Genomic DNA, 22073 nt, shown 5'->3' on the forward strand with positions numbered 1-22073 from the left:
TTGTTTTATTTGCAGCTTGGTTGCTGTGAGGTTTTGTGCTTGCTCTCGTTGAACTACCCTGTGTGTAATTGGAGCATTGGCTGGCACTGTGGATATACGACCATCAGTTCACAAGCATCCAGAGTCCATCTCTACAAGAACAGGGGACGTTCATTCAGGTACAGGAACAGAATTCATCTTTATCATAGAAAGGTCTTGTGTGTCTGCCATGACTGTTCGAGTCTTGTCAATTTCCTCCTTCTCATTGGTTACATGTTTAAATCTAGGGCTTTGAAATTACACCATAGGATTAGTCTGTTTTTTCTGAAATGCCCTTCTCCACTGTTTTAGGGAGGCATTAACCCATTAAAAGCACAGAGGTCAACACTTCTGCTAAAATGGTGGAATAAGGAGTTCCAGATGAACCTGTTAAGTGTCCATGTATAGAAGTGCACATCACAGAAGCACGCCATTCGGCCCATCGTGCCCGTGCTGGCTCTTTGCTGGAGCCATCCAAATCTCCTCCCTCTATCCTGCTACCTCCCCGTAGCCCTGTATCTTCCTCTTTTATTTATCCACTTTTCCCTTAAGATGTGCTCTCTAATTCTCTAAAAAGTGAAAACGAAATCAGGACAGCAGCGATAGAGGAGAAGGCTCTTGTTCATGGCCCTTTTTCAAAATAATAGTCAATTTGGCACTCCTTAAACAGATTTTACTTTTTAAAACATATTTCATGCTGCCAATGTTAAATAAACATTGTACAAATAAATCTGTTGCTATTTCAAGTAAAAGTTTTGGTTGGAAATATTAGCCTCCTATAGTCCACAGCAAATAATCCTTTCATCTCTCCCAACCCCTCTCAATCTTTACTTTTGCCTATTTCCTCTTTTGCTCTCCTCCATCTGTAAACTTGCCTTAATGAGAGGAGGGGGCTGACAATCCTTTTGCGCCACCGTTGAACTAGCCAATCAAGGGTCTTAGACATAAAACAATTTTTTAAAAATCCTTTACATTTAACTTTTCCCGTTCCAAATTCGAAACAGTCCCCTCGTTATGGGACTCTCGTGTAATTCTTCGGCTGTAGCACTCAATTTAGGTTATCCTATCCACAGTTTACTACAGTCTTTGGGGAGCACATGTGTAGAAGTTATGATGCTGCTTAAAGATTAAAATGTCATCTATATTTTCTCTCCTACTTTTGCTAACACAGCCCCTACAATTAAAACATCCAGGTTTAAAATGGCCTGTCGCTTACTGTGACCAAAAAGCATTAATGCAAATAGATAATGGTTAACGGCATTTTCCAAGTTATAGTGTCTTAATTGCTCCATTTATTTCGGGCAGAAATAGCTGTGCTTACTAGTTCACACCTCGCTAAGGTGCACTGAATGCAAGAACCAACCTAAGTAATTGTAAACAATTTTACAACACCAAGTTATAGTCCAGCAATTTTATTTTAAATTCACAAGCTTTCGGAGGCTTCCTCCTTCGTCAGGTGAACGATGTGAACGATTTTTCACATCGTTCACCTGACGAAGGAGGAAGCCTCCGAAAGCTTGTGAATTTAAAATAAAATTGCTGGACTATAACTTGGTGTTGTAAAATTGTTTACAATTGTCAACCCCAGTCCATCACCGGCATCTCCACATCATGACAACCTAAGTAAATTACACCTCGTTAAAGTTCAATTACTGTTTGTGTACTTAAACCCTTCTAATCCACTCTAAGTGATGTGGGGTTACTGTTTGTAAACAAAGCTGTAGGTCAGAGTGGAGCTGTAAACAACTGGGGAAAAGGTCACTAAACGGAAGGAACATTCTTGTTGTATAGTAGAGTACTGTACTAGCACTATCCCATTATACCGGCCATCACGTATGGCGGGCAAATCATGTTCACAAGTCTTAATTGATTTCAATTAGTAATACCTAATTTTTGTAAACTTAGTGTGTGCCGATGTTTTTAAAAACTTCTTGAGCTGTTCATTAAGTTAACGACCGCACATTTGACTTCCAGTTTATCACAGAACAGTCCGACAGATGACTCCCGTAAAAGCTGTACTGTGGGGATGGTCAATATGATACTATCTCTGCTTTCCTCAGCCTGGTTTCCTCTGGACCTTTCTTCCCATCAGGATGCCTTAATATTGTCTGGAAACTTGCTGGCGGGTAAGTAGAGCCAGTCCAGTGCGCACGTGAAATTCACACCACAGATTGTCTTTCTCTATGAGAGGAAGTTATGTTTATAATTTTCCCAATTATCTCCCCTTTTTCTCCTGAAGATATTGACTTACATTGTGGGTTCCACTGGTTACATTACAGTGCTTCACTCAAGTGGCCAGTTGTTTGCTTGAGTCCACACAGCAAGGCCGGGTTTTTCCAGTTCTGCGCTCGCCAGCCCTCGATTTTTTTTTTTTTTTTAAAACCCATTTGTTTCAATGGGCCGTCGAGTGCGGAAGCGAACCCTCCCGCAACCCAGGGACACTTGACACCAATTAGAGCGGCCCTACCACTGCCCAGCTGAGTTTGGCTAACCTGGCACAGATCGGGGATCAAACCTGGGACCTTTCTCATCTATACAGCTCAGCAATTCCATGCCTTAACCGGATAAGCCATCAGGGCTGTGCTTTTTCACATTTTCAAAGAGTACTGGGAAAGAATCTCCTCCGTTTGGCATAATAGGAACAGAGTCTTATCTCAGTAGAACAGGTTGTGGAGTAGCTTAGAAGTCAGAATTCAAATTTCACATTTGCAAAGGGCAACACGAAAGGAATTCTCTGACACCCATGAGATGTCTCCCTTCTTTCCAGTCAGAGGGTTTTTTTTTCCCCTCCTTGATCATTCCTCTATATTGTGGATTTAGCAACAATGCATGGAGAATTCCACGGATGTTGCAAGTCTGCCTTCAAAGCAGCTGTGCTTGTGCAGTCTTGCTCACATGCCACTGCTGCAACGTCTTCTTTCACGACTTTTATTGGTCTGGCTACGGCCGTTCCCCGAGCTCGGCCCACTTGCAGACAGAATAAAATGGCAGGCCTGCTGGCAGGTGATGAAAACTGCCCTGGAGACAGCAATATTTGAAAAGTTTATAAACCATTACTGCTTCCTTCCACACAGTATTTCAATTTAATGGATGGAGTTGCCTTAATAATTTATGCCTTTCTCATTTGATGGCGATTGTTGCCAGTAATGTTCCCACAACTGATATAGGAAGTAGGAGGAGCAGTAAGCTTGGTGCAGTTGGTAATGCTTTTGGCTCTGGGTCAGATAGTTATGGATCCTCAACAGGACTTGAGTGCGCAATCTTGGTTGGCACTCCAGTGCAGTACTGAGTACTGTATAACCGGAGGCCATCCTTCAGATAAGTCATTTAAACCGAGGTCTGTCCTACCTGTTTTTGTGGACTTGAAAGATCCCACATGCACTTTGGGCAGGGTTGCTGTATACCGATCAGCTGGATCTCCCGCTTCTGATTTCTCCCCACCCCTCCAAACCCATAGAATCATAGAAAGGTTACAGCACGGAAGGAGGCCATTCAGCCCATTGAATCTGCGCTGGCTCGATGCAAGAGCAATCCAGCTAGTCCCCCGCCCTATCCCCGTAGCCCTGCAAATTTTTTCCTTTGCACCCAGATGCACTATTGAAGAGGAGGGAGTTCTCCCAGTGTCCTGGCCAACATTCCTCCCTTAACCGACAGCATTAGGGAGAGAAAAAAAAAGATTAGCTGATCATTTGTCTTCATGTAGTTAGTGGGTTGATGCTGGCACAGGCTGACTGCAGTGTTTGCCCATATATGTCACCACTTCAAATGTAATTAATTTTGTGAACTACTTGAGATATTTCTATATAATAGGTGTAGTATAAATGCAAGTATTTCTAGTACCTATATAATATTAGTATTGCTCTGCATCTGTTGTGCACCTCCTAGTGGCCAGGTTAGCACAACAGTGATGGAAGTCTTGGGAACGGGTTGCTCGCAATAGGTGTGTGACACAGAGGTTAAATGGAGGAACATTATGTCTTTCAATCCTGAATGGAAAGTGAACCTTTTTTGGTACTTTTATCGAATCAAAGATTCATAGAATTGATATAGTACAGAAGGAGGCATTCGGCCCATCGTGCCTGTGCCGGCTCTTAGCCTCTGATTAGCTAAACTGACCACAAACATACTGCACTTTTTCCTTTGAGGACCAATAATTGGATGGACCAACTTAATCTTCCTATAATTTTTTGATATGTTGGCAGCCATTGCACCTAAATCTCTGAAGAATCCTTGGGCCAATGAGGACGATGCTGGGACAACCACTAAGCAGGAAGAACCGTGGCCCGCTTTGGCCGACAGGACCTTGGTAGGGATGGTGGAACAGTTATTCTCCCATCTGATGAAGGTCATCAATATCTGTGCTCATGTGATTGATGATGTTGCACCCGGCCCTGCACTGAAGGTAGGTGAATTTTTTTATAATGAATCACACCTGGATCAACAGCTGAAAATGACCAGAATTAGGGGAGGGTTCAGTTCATTGCAATTCCACTATTATTCCATTGAGTGGTAGTGTGCAGTTTCTTCAACCCCACCCCCAGTTAATTATATCGGTGATTTATATCAATTAGTGTTAATTGTTTTCGGGTGGTGCGTATCAATTGGGAACGCTCTTGTATCCATTTATAAGAGAGCTGATCTAGGGTTTGGTGTGGATAATGTGGATCTCTGTGAATAAAGGCTTGGAAGCAACTGAAGACTAGGCTCTAGTGTTCTATCCTTCACCTGGCTTTATAACACATTTTGCCTTATTTATTTTTGTTTCTCCCTTTCAGGCCCCAACTGAATGCACCTTGCTGGTTTTATCTTCCACAGTCACTGGTCTCCCTCAGCCACCTCGTCCAAGTGGACGTTAGTCATCTGTGAGCCTGGATGATGAGCATTGATGGCCCGTTTGCTGTGACCTTATGCCCATGCACACAAGCACTTCGAGCAAGTGTCTTTGGGCAGCAACCAGGAACAGGAGCCCTGCCCTCCACTTCTCTTTGCGCCCCGCCCTCCCGGAAAGAGGGGCTGAAACGACTTTTACTGTCCGTGCTGCATCTCTAACCGAGATTGGCTAACTCAGTACAAACTGGGGATTGAACCTGGAACCTCTCTCTCTTCCCCCTCCTGCCCCTCCACCTTCCTTCTCTTCTCTTCTTCCCCCCCCCCCCCCACCCAGTCTGTACGGCTCAGATCTCTGGATAGACTCTTACAGCACAGAAGGAGGCCATTCGACCCATCGTGCCTGTGCCGACCTTGTAAAAACCATCCTTTTAGTCCCACTCCACCCTGCTTTTTCCCCAATAGCCCTGTATATTTTCAAGTATTTATCCAGTTCCCTTTTGAAAGTTACTATTGAATCTGTTTCCACCGCCCTTTCAGGCCGTGTGTTCCAGATCATAGCGGCTTGCTGCATAAACTCCTTCTGGGTTCAGAGGAGCTCGAGCGTGATTTCATATTTGTGTTTCTAATGAAATGAGTCTGTATTGGATACTTAACGTGAGCATTTCGGTTGCAGGATATTAAAAATGTTAAAAGCTCTGTCTTTAAAAGCTTGTGAATTTAAAATAAAATTGCTGGACTATAACTTGGTGTTGTAAAATTGTTTACAATTGTCAACCCCAGTCCATCACCGGCATCTCCACATCATTTAAAATTCAGGTGAGAATTTGCGAAACTGGATCCAGTTGTAATAATTGTGGCAGTCAAATTGGTGGGAAAAAGTACACCCTTCATTTGATTAAAATACAAATCATACCACAGCTGGACATTGTGTCGTGTGCTGCTACTTCATTGCATTCTACTTCTCAGGCAACTCTACCTTCACTTGCGAATACGCCATCCCTCAGCCCAATCAGGCGCAAGGGAAAAGAGAGGGAGTCAGCAGAGCAAGCGGCTGCACCAATGAGTCCAAAGAAAAATACTGAATCCAGTCCAGGTGAGAGAAGATGAACGCCTCAAGCAGATTCAGATCATCTGTGATGATGTTTAAAATAAAAGGAAAGAGACTCATATTTATACAGCGCCTTTCGTGACCTTGGGACGTCCCAAAGCGCTTTGCAGCGAATGAAGTACTTTGTAGCCACTATTGTGACGTAGGGAAACACGGCAGCCAATTTGCGCACAGCAAGATCCCACAAACAGCAGTGAGATAATGACCAGATAATCTTTGTGAGGTTGGTTGAGGGATAAATATTTGCCAGGAGAATTCCCCTGCCCTTCAAATAGTGAAAGTAAACTTTATAAAAAATTTAAATCTTGCTTCTAGCTGTCTTTTTAAGGAGAGGGGCCAACGGTGTTGTGAACACTTGCAGTATTTTGTAAGACTTACTGGTTTTGTACTATTTAGTGTGTGCAGGAGCGAGAATTTTTGAGAGTCGTGTGCCTTAAAACAATAGTACAAGATCAATAGATTGAGTGAAATCATGAGTGTTGGCAGCACTGGGTTAGTTTATCCATTTATTAAAAAAAACGCAAACAGCAGCATTGGGTGTGGGTGTGCATTGAACAGTAATGCACAAGGTCACACAGTGATCTATGCTGCAGGGAGACACCAGCCACTGGTCAGAGGCTGTGGCATTGTCTGTCAGGGGAAGGAAAGGATCAGAGATGTTACTCTATTCCATTTGGAGTTGAAAGCTTTATTTTAACTGCACAGGCTGGGGCTCTTTTCTCTGGAAGAGACTTGAGGCCTGATGCTGGTCTTTAAAACCTTGCAGGAGAAACTGTTTCTGCTTGTGGGTGAGTCCAGAACAAGGGGGCACAAATATAACGTAGTCATTAACAGATCAAACACGGAAAGTAGCAGGAATTTCTTTACACGGAGAGTGATGCGAATGTGGAACTCGCTGCCACATGGAGTGGTTGAAGCAGATAGCTTTGACACATTTAAGGGAGGTTTGATGCATATACATGGGAGAAGGGAATAGAGGAATATGGAGGCAGGATGGAAAGAGGTAATTAGAGTGGGAAGAGGCTTGTGTGAAGTATAAACACCCAGTTGGACTGAATGGCCTGCTGATTTTCCTCCAAACATATGCACTGTCTGCCGACATAACAGTTCCTGCTAAACAAAACATGTGTGAAGCACTTAGAGACATCTCACAATTTGAGGTGCTATTTAAGGGTATGGATTATTATCGTTACATATATATGACTTTACCAGAGCATTTCCTTGTATCAAGGTAAAGGCTTAACATCCTTGTACCTGAGTATGTTTGTCCTTGACTATAAATCCCCTACATGGCCTTGGTTCCACCTTATCTCTACAACCTCTTCCAACAATATAATCGCCCCCCGAAAGCTGCATTCCTCTAATCCTGGCCTTCTGAGCATCTCCTCCTCCTTACCGTCCAGCCATTGGTGGCTAAGCTTTCAGTTGTCTTGTGAGTTTGACTTGCTTGTTGGTGGGATTTCTAATATCTTGCAAAGAGGTGGGTTTCGAAGAGCTTTTTAAAGAAGGGGAGAGAGGGCGGGTCGAAGCTTTTGGTCGCCCCTTCTAATCTCTACCTTTCTGGGTTGTTGTTTGTTTTATTTACCCCTATTTGTTAAGGGCTTTGGGACTTCATGAGTAGAGGTATGTTCATGCTGCTCTATCAAGGCAAGTCGTTGCTGTTTCTAACCTTCCTAATGTAGAAAACTATTGTGATTCAGTTTTGCAGTTAAAGTTGCTATCTTCAGGGTTTTTTTTAAATGTTGAACGCAAAGCCAAAGTCTGTGGAAACTTTCAACCTGAAAAACAACTTTTGTCTCCTAAGACTTCAAGGAACAACGGAACAGTAGTAGGACGTTCAGCCCCTCGCGCCTGTTCCACCATTCAATTAGATCGTGGCTGATCTGCATCTCAACTCCCATTTACCCGCCCTAGCTCCATATCCCTTAATACCCTTACCCAACAAAAATCTATCGATCTCAGTCTTGAAAGCTCCAATTGACCCCCAGCATCCACAGCCTTTTCGGGGAGAGAATTCCAGATTTCTACTACCCACTGTGTGGAAAAAGTGCTTCCTGATTTCCCTCCTAAATGGCCCAGCTCTAATTTGAAGATAATGTCCCCACCGGAGGAAATAGTTTCTCTGAATCTACCTTATCGAATCCTTTTAACGTTTTAAACACCTCGATCAGGTCATCCCTCCATCTTCTATCCTCAAGGGAATACAAGCCACATTTATGCAACCTGCCCTCATAATTTAACCCAGTAAGTCCTGTTATCACTCTTAAGATGAGGCACTATTGCACATTTTTTGCGGGCACTATTATTTTGGTAACTGTAGTAAAGTAACTATATTTGTGGCTCACAGAATATTTAACTAGGGGACAGGCCATTTAAAAATTTGTACTCTACTGTTTTCCTGTGACTTTTTTTTGCAGCTGCCAGGCCTGCAGATGCTGTCGGGGCTGCACCAACAAGCAAGTCCACCTCGCTCGGCAGCTTTTACCACCTGCCCCCATACCTGAAGCTGCATGATGTTCTGAAGGCTACGTACGCAAACTACAAGGTACCAGCGCAAAGGGGACATTTTATGATTCCCAACCTGAACATTCGCCCTCCCCCCAGAATTAAATTGCATTACCCAAAGCTGACGCCCATTCACGTGATTTATGTACAGTATCAGAGAAATGGTGCTGCTGGCCTGTATGATCATATGTAGGTACTGTTTATATGTTCCTATTTTTATTGGATTTCAGATCTCAAAAAAAAGAGGGCAGTCAATGACTACATCAGAAAAGATATCCCTTTTTAAATGCACCACGCTGATGTGTGTGTTCCTCAAAGTAACCAAATCTCACCCTATTCTATGCACGTCCTTCACTGTGTTTTTACCTACAGTGGTTTTTAGACTTTTCTGTGCAAAAGATTCCCTGCAAGTATTGGCGCCCTCCTGGAGACGCCCTGTCCTAACAGGGAGATAGAACCAGTCCAGGGAACTGTAGACCAATTAGCTTAACGTCGGTGGTAAGAAAGATAATGGAATCCTTACTCAAAGATGAAATAGAAAAACATCTAGAAACCGAAAATGTAATCAAGAAAAGTCAGCATGGATTTCAAAAGGAAAGGTCATGCTTGACCAAGCTTATTGAATTCTTTGAAGAAGTAACAGAATGGGTAGACAAGCATAATGCAGTAAACGTAATATATTTTGATTTTCAAAAGGCCTTCGATAAAGTACCACATAGTAGACTCATGGCTGAAGTCAGCATGTGGATTCAGGGGATAAGTGGCAGAATGGATTGCAAGCTGGCTACAAAACAGAAAACAGAGGGATGGGCTTAAAGGTAGTTACTCAGACTGGCAAAAGGTGGGAAGTGGTGTTCCACAAGGATCATGCTGGGACCACTGTTATCATTTACATAAACGATTTAGACTTGGGACTTGGAAGTACAATTTCAAAATTTGCGGACACCACCAAATTGGGGGGTATAGTCAATACTGAGGAAGATCGTGACAAAATACAGGGAGACGTCAATAAACTTGCAGAATGGGTGTGTAATTGGCAAATGAATTTCAATATAGACAAGTGTAAGGTATTACATTTTGATAGGAAGAATAAGGAGGCCACATACTGATTGGATAATAAGAGTCTAAATGGGGTAGCAGAGCAGAGAGATCTTGGGGATATTGATACATAAATCACTAAAAGTAGCGACGCAGGTTAATAATGCCATTTTTTTAAAAAAAACAAACAAAGCACGGGTTCTTTTCTAGAGGGATAGAATTGAAAAGCAGGGAAGTTGTTCAACTTGTATAGAACCTTGGTTAGACCATATTTGGAGTACTGTGCACAGTTCTGGTCTCCATATTATAAAAGGGATATAGGTGCAAAAAAGATTTACTAGGATGATACCAGAACTGCAGGATTATACCTAGCATGAAAGATTGAGCAGCCTGGGGCTCTTTTCTCTAGAAAAGAGAAGTCTGAGGGGTGAACTGATAGAGATCTTTAAGATTATGAAAGGGTTTGATAGGGTAGACGTAGGGAAGATGTTTTCCTCGTGGGGGAGACCAGAACTAGAGGCCACTAATAGATCCAAAAGGGAATTCAGGAGAAACTTCTTTATCCAGAAAGTGGTTAGAATGTGAACCTCGCTACCCTAACTATTAGTTGAGGCGACTAACATAGATCATAGCAAGGTTACAGCACAGAAGGAGCCATTCAGCCCATTGAGTCAGTGCCGGCTCTATGCAAGAAGTCCCCCCCCCCCCCCCCCCCCCCTGCCACCCCTGTAGCCCTGCAAATTTTTCATTTCAAGTACTTATCCAGTTCCCTTTTTGAAGGCCATGATTAGATCTGCCTCCACCACCCCCTCGGGCAGTGCATTCCAGATCCTAACCACTCACTGTGTAAAAAAGCTTTTCCTCATGCCACCTTTGGTTCTTTTGCCAATCACCTTAAATCTATGTCCTCTGGTTCTTGACCCTTCCGCCAATGGGAACAGTTACACTCTCTCTAATCTGTCTAGTCCCTTCACGATGTTGAATACCTCTATTAAATCTCCTCTCAACCTTCTCTGTTCCAAGGAAAGCAACCCCAGCTTCTCCAGTCTACCCACCAAACTAAAGTCCTTCATCCCTGGAATCATTCCAGTAAATCTCTTCTGCACCCTCTCTAAGGCCTTCTTTCCTAAAGTACGATGAGGTTGAGTAGAATGGGCCGGTACTCTCTGGAGTTTAGAAGGATGAGAGGTGATCTTATTGAAACATATGATTCTGAGATGGCTTGACAGGCTAGATGCTGAGAGGTTATTTCCCCTGGCTGGAGTGTCTAGAACTAGGGGGCAGAGTCTCAGGATAAGGGGTTGACCATTTAAGACTGAGATGAGGAGGAATTTCTTCACTCAAAGGATTTGTGAATCTTTGGAATTCTCTACCCCAAAGGGCTGTGGATGCTGAGTCGTTGAGTATATTCAAGGCTGAGATAGACTTTTGGACTCTAAGGGAATCAAGGGATATGGGGATTGGGCTGGAAAGTGGAGTTGAGGTCGAAAATCAGCCATGATCTTATTGAATGGCAGAGCAGGCTTGAGGGGCCGTGTGGCCTACTCCTGCTCATATTTCTTATGTTCTTATGGTGCAGTAGGGTTGGCTGTTCTAAAGTTGTGGCTGAGGCATATTGGGGCTGGGCAGAGAGCTTTACTGTGCACCACCCAGTTCCCTTCTGGACCTGGGGCATTTGATGCTGACACTGGGTTCCTGACATGGGAAGAATTCCATTCTCTCATAGTAACACCCTTTAAGCGCAACCTTTTTTAAAAAAAAAAGTCTATAAAATATTAAAATTCTTGCATCTATGCACATTTCCTGGCTGCAAAACTTTGTCAAGTTTCTGTCCCACTTTTGTGTGAACTTTTTCTATTATCAAACATTTATACTGGAATCTGCCTCTGTAAACATGTCACGTTGTAGTTGCACCCTCCTGCCAGTGATGGTGCTGCAGTGCCTCGGTTTTGCATCTCCAAGTTCCTCAGTCAGTTCTACAGAAAATCTCCAGTGCTCCAACCAACTCTGCTTCCCAAATTGCACAACCTGGTCCAATTATCCCCCTCCCTCTAACCCCACTTCACCTGAAGACCACACTTGGCTCTCACTCCCTGTGTGCAATGCCACGGAAGATGGATGCATTATTTAAAATATATTAATATATACTCAAAACCTGAAATCCCAACGCTGGGATTTGTTGTTCTTTCTTTTGGTGTTCGTGTGTAGTTTGCATTTTGACTATCCTTAGAATTTTTTTTTACAAGCAGGGTTTTGATTTAAACAGCTGGTGACATTTCTGCTCGTCTGGTGATGGTTAAACTTTGAGAAAGTTAGTTTTGACTGACGCGTGGACGTGAGAAGAGCCGAGCCGGGGGGCAGTGGGGGGGGGCGGGATTCCCCTTTAAATCTTAACATCTCTGCAATCCAGTCTGTTTAGTTAGCTGTCATTTAGCCCACCTTTTTGGTCGCTGCTTTCTAAAGGTGCAGGTTTACTGTCCATGCGCCATAAAGTCACTGCTTGAATCAACGGCAAGAACCTGGATTCCTGTAGCACCCCTGGTACACGGAAATGTTCGAGTGCTTTGAGACGTTTTATTATGTTAAAGGCGCTATATAAATGCAAGTTGTTGTGGCTTTGCAAGAAGCAGCGGGAAGAGGGGACTGAACGCACGGTTGGCGAGAGGTTTTTTTCATATGGAGGTTTTTAAAGCAAGGGAAGGTAGCAAGGCAGAAACGTATTAGGACAGTGTCACAGAGAGCAGGGGTATAATTGATTTGCTGCAGTCCACTGGAATTAATTACACCGTCATACGGGGTTTTATGACCTTGTGGGCGACCTACACTGGTACGGTGTTATTTAAAAAATTTTCGCCAACCACCCGATGCAGAAGTCATAGTTGTGACCAGTGCACCAGGTTCTATTGCGTACGATCGCTGTACAGTAAATGTTGCTCCTAGTGCAGAACCTCATTTCATGGGGGGTCACGGAAATCAGTGTTCTTGGCTTACTGCGCTCCCATTTCTCTGATCATTTATCACTGGAAAATCAAGAGTGCTGTGATTTTTTTTTTTATAGAATCATACAGCACAAAAGGCAGCCATTGGGCCCATCATCTCTTTGAAAGAGCTATTCAATTAATCCCACTCATCTGTTCTTTCCCATAGCCCTGCAAATTTTTCCCCTTCAAGGACTTAATTTGCAGGGTTATGGGGACAAAGCTGGGGTGTGAGACTAAATTGGATAGCTCTTTCAGAGAGCCAGCACAGGCACGACGGCTGGACGGCTGAATGGCCTCCTTCTGTGCTGTAAGATTCTATGATTCTGCAAGTATTTATCCAATTCCCTTTTTGAAAGTTACTCTTGAATTTGCTTCCACCACCCTTTCAGCCAGTGCATTCCAGATCATTACAACTCGCTGTGTTTTTAAAAAAAAAATTCTCCATCTCATCTCCACTCCAGTTCTTTTGCCAATTATCTTAAAGCTGTGTCCTCTAGTTATTGACCCACCCGCCGGTGGAAACCCCAGTTCTCCTTTTCTACTCTATCAAAATACTTCATAATTTTGAATACTCTTATTAAATCCATTAAAATGTCTCTTCTCCTGTTACAGGTCACCCTGGACCTTCAGAACAATAATGAGAAGTTTGGCAGCTTCTTACGAGGAGCTTTGGATGTTCTATCTCAGCTCCTAGAGATTGCAACGCTTCCAGATATTGGGAAGGTAAACTGTTTTTCTGTAGAGAAGTTATGTCAAACTTGTACAGAACCTTGGTTAGACCACAATTTTATGGTCTCCATATTACAAAAAGGATATAGAGGCACTGGAGAAGGTGCAAAGTAGATTTACCAGAAGGATGATACCAGAACTGAGAGGTTATAATGATCAGGAAAGATTGAACTGTCTGGGGCTGTTGTCTCTTTTTAAAAAAAAAAGGGCTGAGGGGTGACCTGATAGAGGCCTTTAAGATTATGAAAGGGTTTGATAGGGTAAACGTAGAAGATGTTTTCACTAGTGGGAGAGACCAGAACTAGGGGCCATAAATATCAGATAGTCACTAATAGAATCAAAGAATGGTTACAGCACAAAAGGAGGCCATTCAGCCCGTTGAGCCCGTACCAGCTCTGCAAGAGTAATCCAGCTAGTCCCACTCCCCCGTCTTTTCCCCGTAGCCCTGCAGATTTTTTTCCCTGCAAGTACTTATCCAATTCCCTTTTGAAAGCCACGATTGAATCTGCCTCCACCTCCCTTTCAGGCAGCACATTCCAGATCATAACCACTCAATGCTTAAAAAAGTTTTTCCTCATGTCGCCTATGGTTTTTTTTGACAATCACCTTAAATCTATGTCCTCTGGTTCTCGCCCCTTCCACCAATGGGAAGAGTTTATCTCTATCTACTCTGTCTAGACACCTCTATCAAATCTCCCCTCAACCTTCTCTGCTCTAAGGAGAACAACCCCAGCTTCTCCAGTCTCTCCACGTAACTGAAGTCCCCCATCTCTGGAACCATTCTAATACATCTTTTCTGCACCCTCTCTAAGGCCTTTACATCCTTCCTAAAGTGCGGTGGCCAGATCGGACACAGTACTCCAGTTGTGGCTAAACCAGTGTTTTACAAAGGTTAATCATAACCTCCTTGCTTTTGTACTCTATGCTTCAATTTATAAAGCCCAGGATCCCATATGCTTTTTTAACTGCTTTCTCAACCTGCCCTGCCGCCTTCAACGACCTTTGCACATGTACCCCCAGGTCTCTGTTCCTGCACCTCCTTTAGAATTGTACCCTTTGGTTTATATAATAAATGCAATAAGAAATTCAGGAGAAACTTCTTTACCCCGAGAATGGTTAGAATGTGGAACTCTCTACCATCTGGAGCAGTTGAGGCAAATAGCATGGATGCATTTTAGGGGAAGCTAGATAACCACGAAAGGGAAAGGAATAGACAGATACGCTGGTAAGGTGGAAGGAGACTCGTGTGGAGCATAAACACCAGCGTGGACCTGTTGGGCGGAATGACGTAGTTCTGTGCTGTACTTTCTATGTAATCAGATGCTACCTGCACTCCATTTACAGGTTTATAAATGATCTTTGAGTTTGAGCTTCAGAAAAACTTATGCTAAGTGCAGGTTTAAATTTTTTTTTTAAACTGTCTCTTAATCTGCGGTTATTGAAACTGTTCTGATACCTGACGTTGCTTCTACAAAACCCTTTGCAGTGTGTGGAAGAAATCCTTGGCTATCTGAAGTCCTGTTTCTGCAGGGAACCCATGGCAGCCACTGTCTGTGTACAGCAGGTAAGGTGTTTCTTATGTGCCTGCCTATATTGTATGAATTGCACAAGCATGTTGAAGGTGACACAAAGTTCTTTACTTTTGTTGGCTGTCTTTTGGTTTGTTTTTTCTCCTCTCCCATATCATTACTGGTGTCTTCCAGGAGATGGGATGGTCCAACCTAAAGGACTATTCCCACTGCTCCCTTGTATTCCCACATAGCCCTGTATGGTCCTGTGTTTCAAATTTTTATTTTCCCTTAAAAAAGATGGTGATCCCTGCCTCAACCACTCCTGTGACAAACACTCCGTGCTCCAACAACTTTCTACTAAATTCCATCTCATAGTGCGAATTTTAAATTGCTGATCCCTCGTCACCGACTCCCGCACCGGAAGAAATATTCTTTTCCTATTGTTCCTATCAAAACCCTTCATAATTTCAAAAAACCTCCATTTAACTTTTTTTGTATCCTTCTCTGCTGCAATGGAAATAGTCCTAGTATCTCAAGTCTCTCCTCAGTACTGTACTTTCCATTCTGTGGCATTAGAGGTGTTACTTGCCTTGGGAGGAGGGAGGTGAGGCTTACAACACACAGAATCATAGAATGGCTACAGCACAGCACAGTACAGAAGGAGGCCATTCAGCCACACAGCAAAGACCCGTGCTGGCTCTTTGTAAGAGTGATCCGGTTAGTCCCACTCCCCTGCTCTTTCCCCTTAGCCCTGCAAATCTTTTCCCTTCAAGTATTTATCCAATTCCTTTTTGAAAGCCATGATTGAATCTGCTTCCATCACCCTTTCAGGCAGCGCATTCCAGATCATAACTACTTGCTGCGTAGAAAGGTTTTTTCCTCATGTCGCCTTTGTTTCTTTTGCCAATTACCTTGTGTGTGTCTTCTGGTTCTCTACCCTTCCGCCAATGGGAACAGTATCTTTTTATTTATTTACTTGCTCTCGTTAAATTTTAACAAATTCTCTCTAACTGACAAAATAGTTGGTGCAGAAACATCATGTAGCACTTACTTGACTTGATGGAACAGGTGTATAAGAATGCTAACTTGTATGGGTTTCAAGAGCTAAGTTTGATCACATGATCAGATGTTGTGCTCATGTACAGTTCCACATCATTTTCAAAAGAGAGTTTTCAGATACTGTGCCTTGGTGAAGTTTTGGGCAAAGCTCAGGAAGTACTTCTCTGCTGAAAGGGTGTCAACGATCATACAAACAATGGCGGACAAGAAAAGACTCTCTGGTCCATCCAGCCTGTCCCACACAATTGTGATACCTTGTGTATCACGATATACACACTCCCCACCCCACCCGAAACCATGTGATCTGGGACAGACAGAAAACCAAATTAAGAACCCAGGCCAATTTTGGGAAGGGTGTGGATGGTGGTGGGGGGGGGGGGGGGGGGGGGGTAGGAAATCTGGGAAATTCCTCTCCAACCCCTCTAGACGATCAAAACTAGTCCAAGAGATCACTCTGGTCCTGATAATTCTATGCCTTACATTCCCTGTTCCAGAGATCCATCATTCTCTGGGAAAAGAATCATCTCCTGACATCTAACTTAGATCTGGCGTTATACAACTTAAAATTGTGACCCCTCGTCCTCCCTAACACATTTAATTGGAACAAACTGTCAACTGGAACACAATCTATTCTTTTCATCATCTTACAAACCTTGACCAAATCACCCCCATAGACTGCGCTTCTCTAAAGCGTAGAGTCCCAGCTCTTTTAGTCTATCAACACCTGGAACAGGCTGTCAGGAAAGGTGGTTGGGGCTAAGACACTAGATTTGTTTAAGGAAGAGGTGACGAAGGTTCTATCTTGCAAAATGTAGGTTGATTTTAATTAAAACCTGGTAAGCCTTCATTGCTGTTCCTGTACTAGTGACTGATGGGCCTTGGTTGAAACCCCAGACTTTTGAGTAAATATGAAAGTAAGAAAAAGAAATAAGATTTCAAAACCTCAAATGATAATCAATATTGTACTCTTTCCCTTTAAACCCCCCCCCCCGCCCGCCCACCAACAAAATACAGCTTTTACCCATTGGTTATTTGCTGAATGGCACTGAAGTGTTTTTTGGTTCTAACCTGCATGCATTTAATGCTAAAATCTTTGAACTGCAGCTATTGAAGACTCTTTTTGGAACAAACTTAGCATCTCAGTACGACGGCTCTTCTTCCAACCCCAGCAAATCGCAAGGGAAGGTGCAGCGACTGGGCTCCTCCAACCTAAGACCAGGACTTTATCACTACTGCTTCATGGCACCCTATACTCACTTCACACAGGCACTGGCTGATGCCAGTCTAAGGAACATGGTCCAAGTGGAGCCTGAGCAGGATACTTCTGGGTAAGGCAAAATGTAGAATGTTAATAAGGTGGGTATAAAGATTCAATTGGAAGCCAGCACACCATTGGCAGAAGTGATGCTCCCTTGGGCCCAGATTTTGCTGCCAAAATAAGGGCGCGTTTAATGGCATTCACTGTTATTAATGTGTAAAAGATTGCTCGGCAACTTGTAGTGAGGAAGAGCTGTCTTGTGAATTGCTGGACGATTTTCACCGCTCTGCCCTTAGCCTCGCGAAAACGGCAGCTCGCACTTAACCTCCCTGTGAATTTCATGAAATGGCTGCATTGGCACATTAATTGCTAATTAAATTCACCGCAGAAAGTTAGGGCTGGAGCTTTACAGCACATGTACCCTTTTAATGATTAGATTTATGTTCCTGCAATGCCACTCAACCTTTCCGGCCCAGAAAAGGAACAATTTAAACTGTGGAGTCTCATTCCTACAGGTAGTAAATTGTTGTTAGATATTTTTAAAATTTAATTTTTTTTTCTTATTACTTTTCCTTTCTGTTTCTTTTTTTTCTGTCTCTCTTAATCCAAACTTTCATTCCCTCTCTTTCTGTTTTTGTACCTAATTTGACATTAATTCGCCCTATTTCCTTCTCTGCCGTCCCTCTGTTTGTTTCTCAATCCTTAAATCTCATTGTTTAAGGAGATAGACTGTTGGTCCTGTCGTTCACCAAGGTCCCAGATGCCCTGTTGCCATTATCAGCTCATGCTTCCAGCAACTTACAGGGCAAAAGTTTTTTGAGCTGAAGGGTGAGGGGAGAAGTCTAACTAACAGGACATGCCGCAAGATGTCCCACTCCAGCAAATTCTGGGCTATTATTATCTGGATTGTGCTATCAGAATGCATACACTTCAATAGTAGTAGAAATCCAGTGAATGAAAGAGAAAGAAAGACTTGCATTTACAATGAGCGAGTGGTTGGTCATTGTAAGCTTTGTCCCTATGGGGAGAGATTGTGCCCCCCCCCCCCATATTGGGGAAACAAGCTCCACCTGTGTGGATTTCCCATGAGTTCGATTTAGAGATTCTTCATCATGCTTGTGGTGGTCTTCACCTGTGTCAACCACTAGGCTGACTCCAAAAATATCATCGCAGCAGTAATATGAAGGTTCCTTCACAGTGCACCACACAGTGGACTCTGTTCAATAACTTTACTTCAAGCTCCATAGAATTTACAGCTCAGAAACAAGCCATTCACCCCAACTGGTCTATGCCGGTGTTTATGCTCCACACGAGCCTCCTCCCACCCCTCTTCATCTAACCCTATCAGCATATCCTTCTATTCCTTTCTCCCTCATGCCGTTATCTAGCTTCCCCTTAAATGCATCTATGCTATTCGCCTCAACTACTTGTGGTAGCGAGTTCCACATTCTAACCACTCTCTGGTAAAGACGTTTTGCCTGAAGCTACCTGTTTGTAGTGGAGTGGATAGATTGTCTGCTGTTTATAGTCTTGCTGCTGATCTTTCAATTAACTTTAAAACCAAGACAAAAAGGATGCATACTTATGCCCTGAAACAATACAAACTTCAGTAGTAGCTTAATGGTATGAACAGTTTTATGTAAAACATGTAAAGTGAAGTCTAAACTAGTTTGGACTGTAATTCTTCAGGAAAATGACACACTGTTGTACAAAGATAGTTCGAGGGTTATTGCCTCAAACTGTTTTTAATGCATGTTTTTGCTTATTTTACCCTTAGATGGTTTGATGTGCTGCAAAAGGTTTCATCACAGCTGAAGACCAGCATGACGAATGTAACTAGGCATCGAGCTGATAAGGTACTTTCTGTTCCAGCTTGTTGTATGTAGTTTTTGTTGCAGAAAGGATGAGTTAAAATAGTTTAGCTGTGATAATATATCAAATGATGGTCATGGTTAAAAGAGCAATTAGTAAAGTAAGGCCGAATTGTGCTTTTTAGAAAGAGTGAATCAAAACCCGATTATATTTCAAGAAATGTAAAGCTGGGAGGAGGGAGGAAGTAAAGTGCTAGCATTGAACTGGGAGGGGAAAGAATTGAGTAGAATGGGCCTATACTCTCTGGAGTTTAGAAGAATGAGAGGTAATCTCATTGAAACATATACGATTCTGAGAGGGCTTGACAGGGTAAATACTGAGAGGCTGTTTCCCCTGGCTGGAGAGTCTAGAACCAGGGAGCATAGTCTCAGGATAAGGGGCTGAGATGAGAAAGAATTTCTTCACTCAGGGTTGAGAATCTTTTGGAATTCTCTACCCCAGAGGGCTGCGGATGCTGAGTCGTTGAGTATATACAAGGCTGAGATTGATAGATTTTTAGACTCTAAGGGAATCAAGGGATATGGGGATCGGGTGGAAAAGTGGAGTTGAGGTCGAAGATCAGTCATGATCTTGTTGAATGGCAGAGCAGGCTCGAGGAGCCATATGGCCTACTCCTGCTCCTATTTCTTATGTTCTTGACGCCAGCGTCGGGCTGGGAGGGGGAAGGACGCCAGCGTCGGGCTGGGAGGGGGAAGGACGCCAGCGTCGGGCTGGGAGGGGGAAGGACGCCAGCGTCGGGCTGGGAGGGGGAAGGACGCCAGCGTCGGGCTGGGAGGGGGAAGGACGCCAGCGTCGGGCTGGGAGGGGGAAGGACGCCAGCGTCGGGCTGGGAGGGGGAAGGACGCCAGCGTCGGGCTGGGAGGGGGAAGGACGCCAGCGTCGGGCTGGGAGGGGGAAGGACGCCAGCGTCGGGCTGGGAGGGGGAAGGACGCCAGCGTCGGGCTGGGAGGGGGAAGGACGCCAGCGTCGGGCTGGGAGGGGGAAGGACGCCAGCGTCGGGCTGGGAGGGGGAAGGACGCCAGCGTCGGGCTGGGAGGGGGAAGGACGCCAGCGTCGGGCTGGGAGGGGGAAGGACGCCAGCGTCGGGCTGGGAGGGGGAAGGACGCCAGCGTCGGGCTGGGAGGGGGAAGGACGCCAGCGTCGGGCTGGGAGGGGGAAGGACGCCAGCGTCGGGCTGGGAGGGGGAAGGACGCCAGCGTCGGGCTGGGAGGGGGAAGGACGCCAGCGTCGGGCTGGGAGGGGGAAGGACGCCAGCGTCGGGCTGGGAGGGGGAAGGACGCCAGCGTCGGGCTGGGAGGGGGAAGGACGCCAGCGTCGGGCTGGGAGGGGGAAGGACGCCAGCGTCGGGCTGGGAGGGGGAAGGACGCCAGCGTCGGGCTGGGAGGGGGAAGGACGCCAGCGTCGGGCTGGGAGGGGGAAGGACGCCAGCGTCGGGCTGGGAGGGGGAAGGACGCCAGCGTCGGGCTGGGAGGGGGAAGGACGCCAGCGTCGGGCTGGGAGGGGGAAGGACGCCAGCGTCGGGCTGGGAGGGGGAAGGACGCCAGCGTCGGGCTGGGAGGGGGAAGGACGCCAGCGTCGGGCTGGGAGGGGGAAGGACGCCAGCGTCGGGCTGGGAGGGGGAAGGACGCCAGCGTCGGGCTGGGAGGGGGAAGGACGCCAGCGTCGGGCTGGGAGGGGGAAGGACGCCAGCGTCGGGCTGGGAGGGGGAAGGACGCCAGCGTCGGGCTGGGAGGGGGAAGGACGCCAGCGTCGGGCTGGGAGGGGGAAGGACGCCAGCGTCGGGCTGGGAGGGGGAAGGACGCCAGCGTCGGGCTGGGAGGGGGAAGGACGCCAGCGTCGGGCTGGGAGGGGGAAGGACGCCAGCGTCGGGCTGGGAGGGGGAAGGACGCCAGCGTCGGGCTGGGAGGGGGAAGGACGCCAGCGTCGGGCTGGGAGGGGGAAGGACGCCAGCGTCGGGCTGGGAGGGGGAAGGACGCCGGCGGCCAATTGGCATTTCGGAGATGTTCTTAGTGCAAGTTCATTGGCTTCTCACCCATATTAGTCTTGTACATAGAATTTGCTATAAAAGACTTAAGGTACATCTAGTTCATAGAGTTATACAGCACGGATAGAGGCCCTTCGGCCCATCGTGTCCGCGCCGGCCATCAAGCCCTGTCTACTCTAATCCCATATTCCAGCATTTGGTCCGTAGCCTTGTATGCTATGGCATTTCAAGTGCTCATCCAAATGCTTCTTGAATGTTGTGAGGGTTCCTGCCTCCACAACCCTTTCAGACAGTGAGTTCCAGACTCCAACCACCCTCTGGGTGAAAAAGTTCTTTCTCAAATCCCCTCTAAACCTCCCGCCTTTTACCTTGAATCTATGTCCCCTTGTTATAGAACCCTCAACGAAGGGAAAAAGCTCCTTAGTATCCATCCTATCTGTGCCCCTCATAATTTTGTACACCTCAATCATGTCCCCCCTCAGCCTCCTCTGCTCCAAGGAAAACAAACCCAATCTTCCCAGTCTCTCTTCATAGCTGAAGCGCTCCAGCCCTGGTAACATCCTGGTAAATCTCCTCTGCACCCTCTCCAAAGCGATCACATCCTTCCTGTAGTGTGGCGACCAGAACTGCACACAGTACTCCAGCTGTGGCCTAACCAGTGTTTTATACAGCTCCATCATAACCTCCTTGCTCTTATATTCTATGCCTCGGCTAATAAAGGCAAGTATCCCATATGCCTTCTTTACCACCTTATCTACCTGTTCTTCCGCCTTCAGGGATCTGTGAACTTGCACACCAAGATCCCTCTGACCCTCTATCTTGCCTAGGGTCCTCCCATTCATTGTGTATTCCCTTGCCTTGTTAGTCCCTCCAAAGTGCATCACCTCGCACTTTTCCGGGTTAAATTCCATTTGCCACTGTTCCGCCCATCTGACCAACCCATCTATATCGTCCTGCAGACTGAGGCTATCCTCCTCGCTATTTACCACCCTACCAATTTTTGTATCATCAGCGAACTTACTGATCATACCTTTTACATTCATATCCAAGTCATTAATGTAGACCACAAACAGCAAGGGACCCAGCACCGATCCCTGTGGTACCCCACTGGCCGCAGGCTTCCAGTCACAAAAACAACCTTTCACCATCCTGGTATTCACATGATTGAACAATAATGGAG

General features: G+C 45.3%; 1 protein-coding gene across 2 annotated transcripts in view; it reads left to right on the top strand.

Annotated features, from left to right (window-relative positions):
* htt (huntingtin) overlaps positions 1-22073 on the top strand; it is a 209063-nt gene that overhangs the window by 99582 nt on the left and 87408 nt on the right. For both annotated transcript variants that reach the window (XM_067982438.1, XM_067982439.1), the window contains exons 23-31: positions 16-158; positions 1993-2144; positions 4221-4420; positions 5815-5941; positions 8374-8501; positions 13093-13203; positions 14696-14773; positions 16884-17107; positions 18815-18893. In XM_067982438.1, coding sequence (XP_067838539.1) covers positions 16-158; positions 1993-2144; positions 4221-4420; positions 5815-5941; positions 8374-8501; positions 13093-13203; positions 14696-14773; positions 16884-17107; positions 18815-18893 — 1242 coding nt within the window. The remainder of the gene's footprint in view (positions 1-15; positions 159-1992; positions 2145-4220; positions 4421-5814; positions 5942-8373; positions 8502-13092; positions 13204-14695; positions 14774-16883; positions 17108-18814; positions 18894-22073) is intronic.

The sequence above is a fragment of the Heptranchias perlo genome, chromosome 4 (assembly GCF_035084215.1).
Source record: "Heptranchias perlo isolate sHepPer1 chromosome 4, sHepPer1.hap1, whole genome shotgun sequence".
In the NCBI taxonomy this organism is placed as follows: Eukaryota; Metazoa; Chordata; class Chondrichthyes; order Hexanchiformes; family Hexanchidae; genus Heptranchias; species Heptranchias perlo.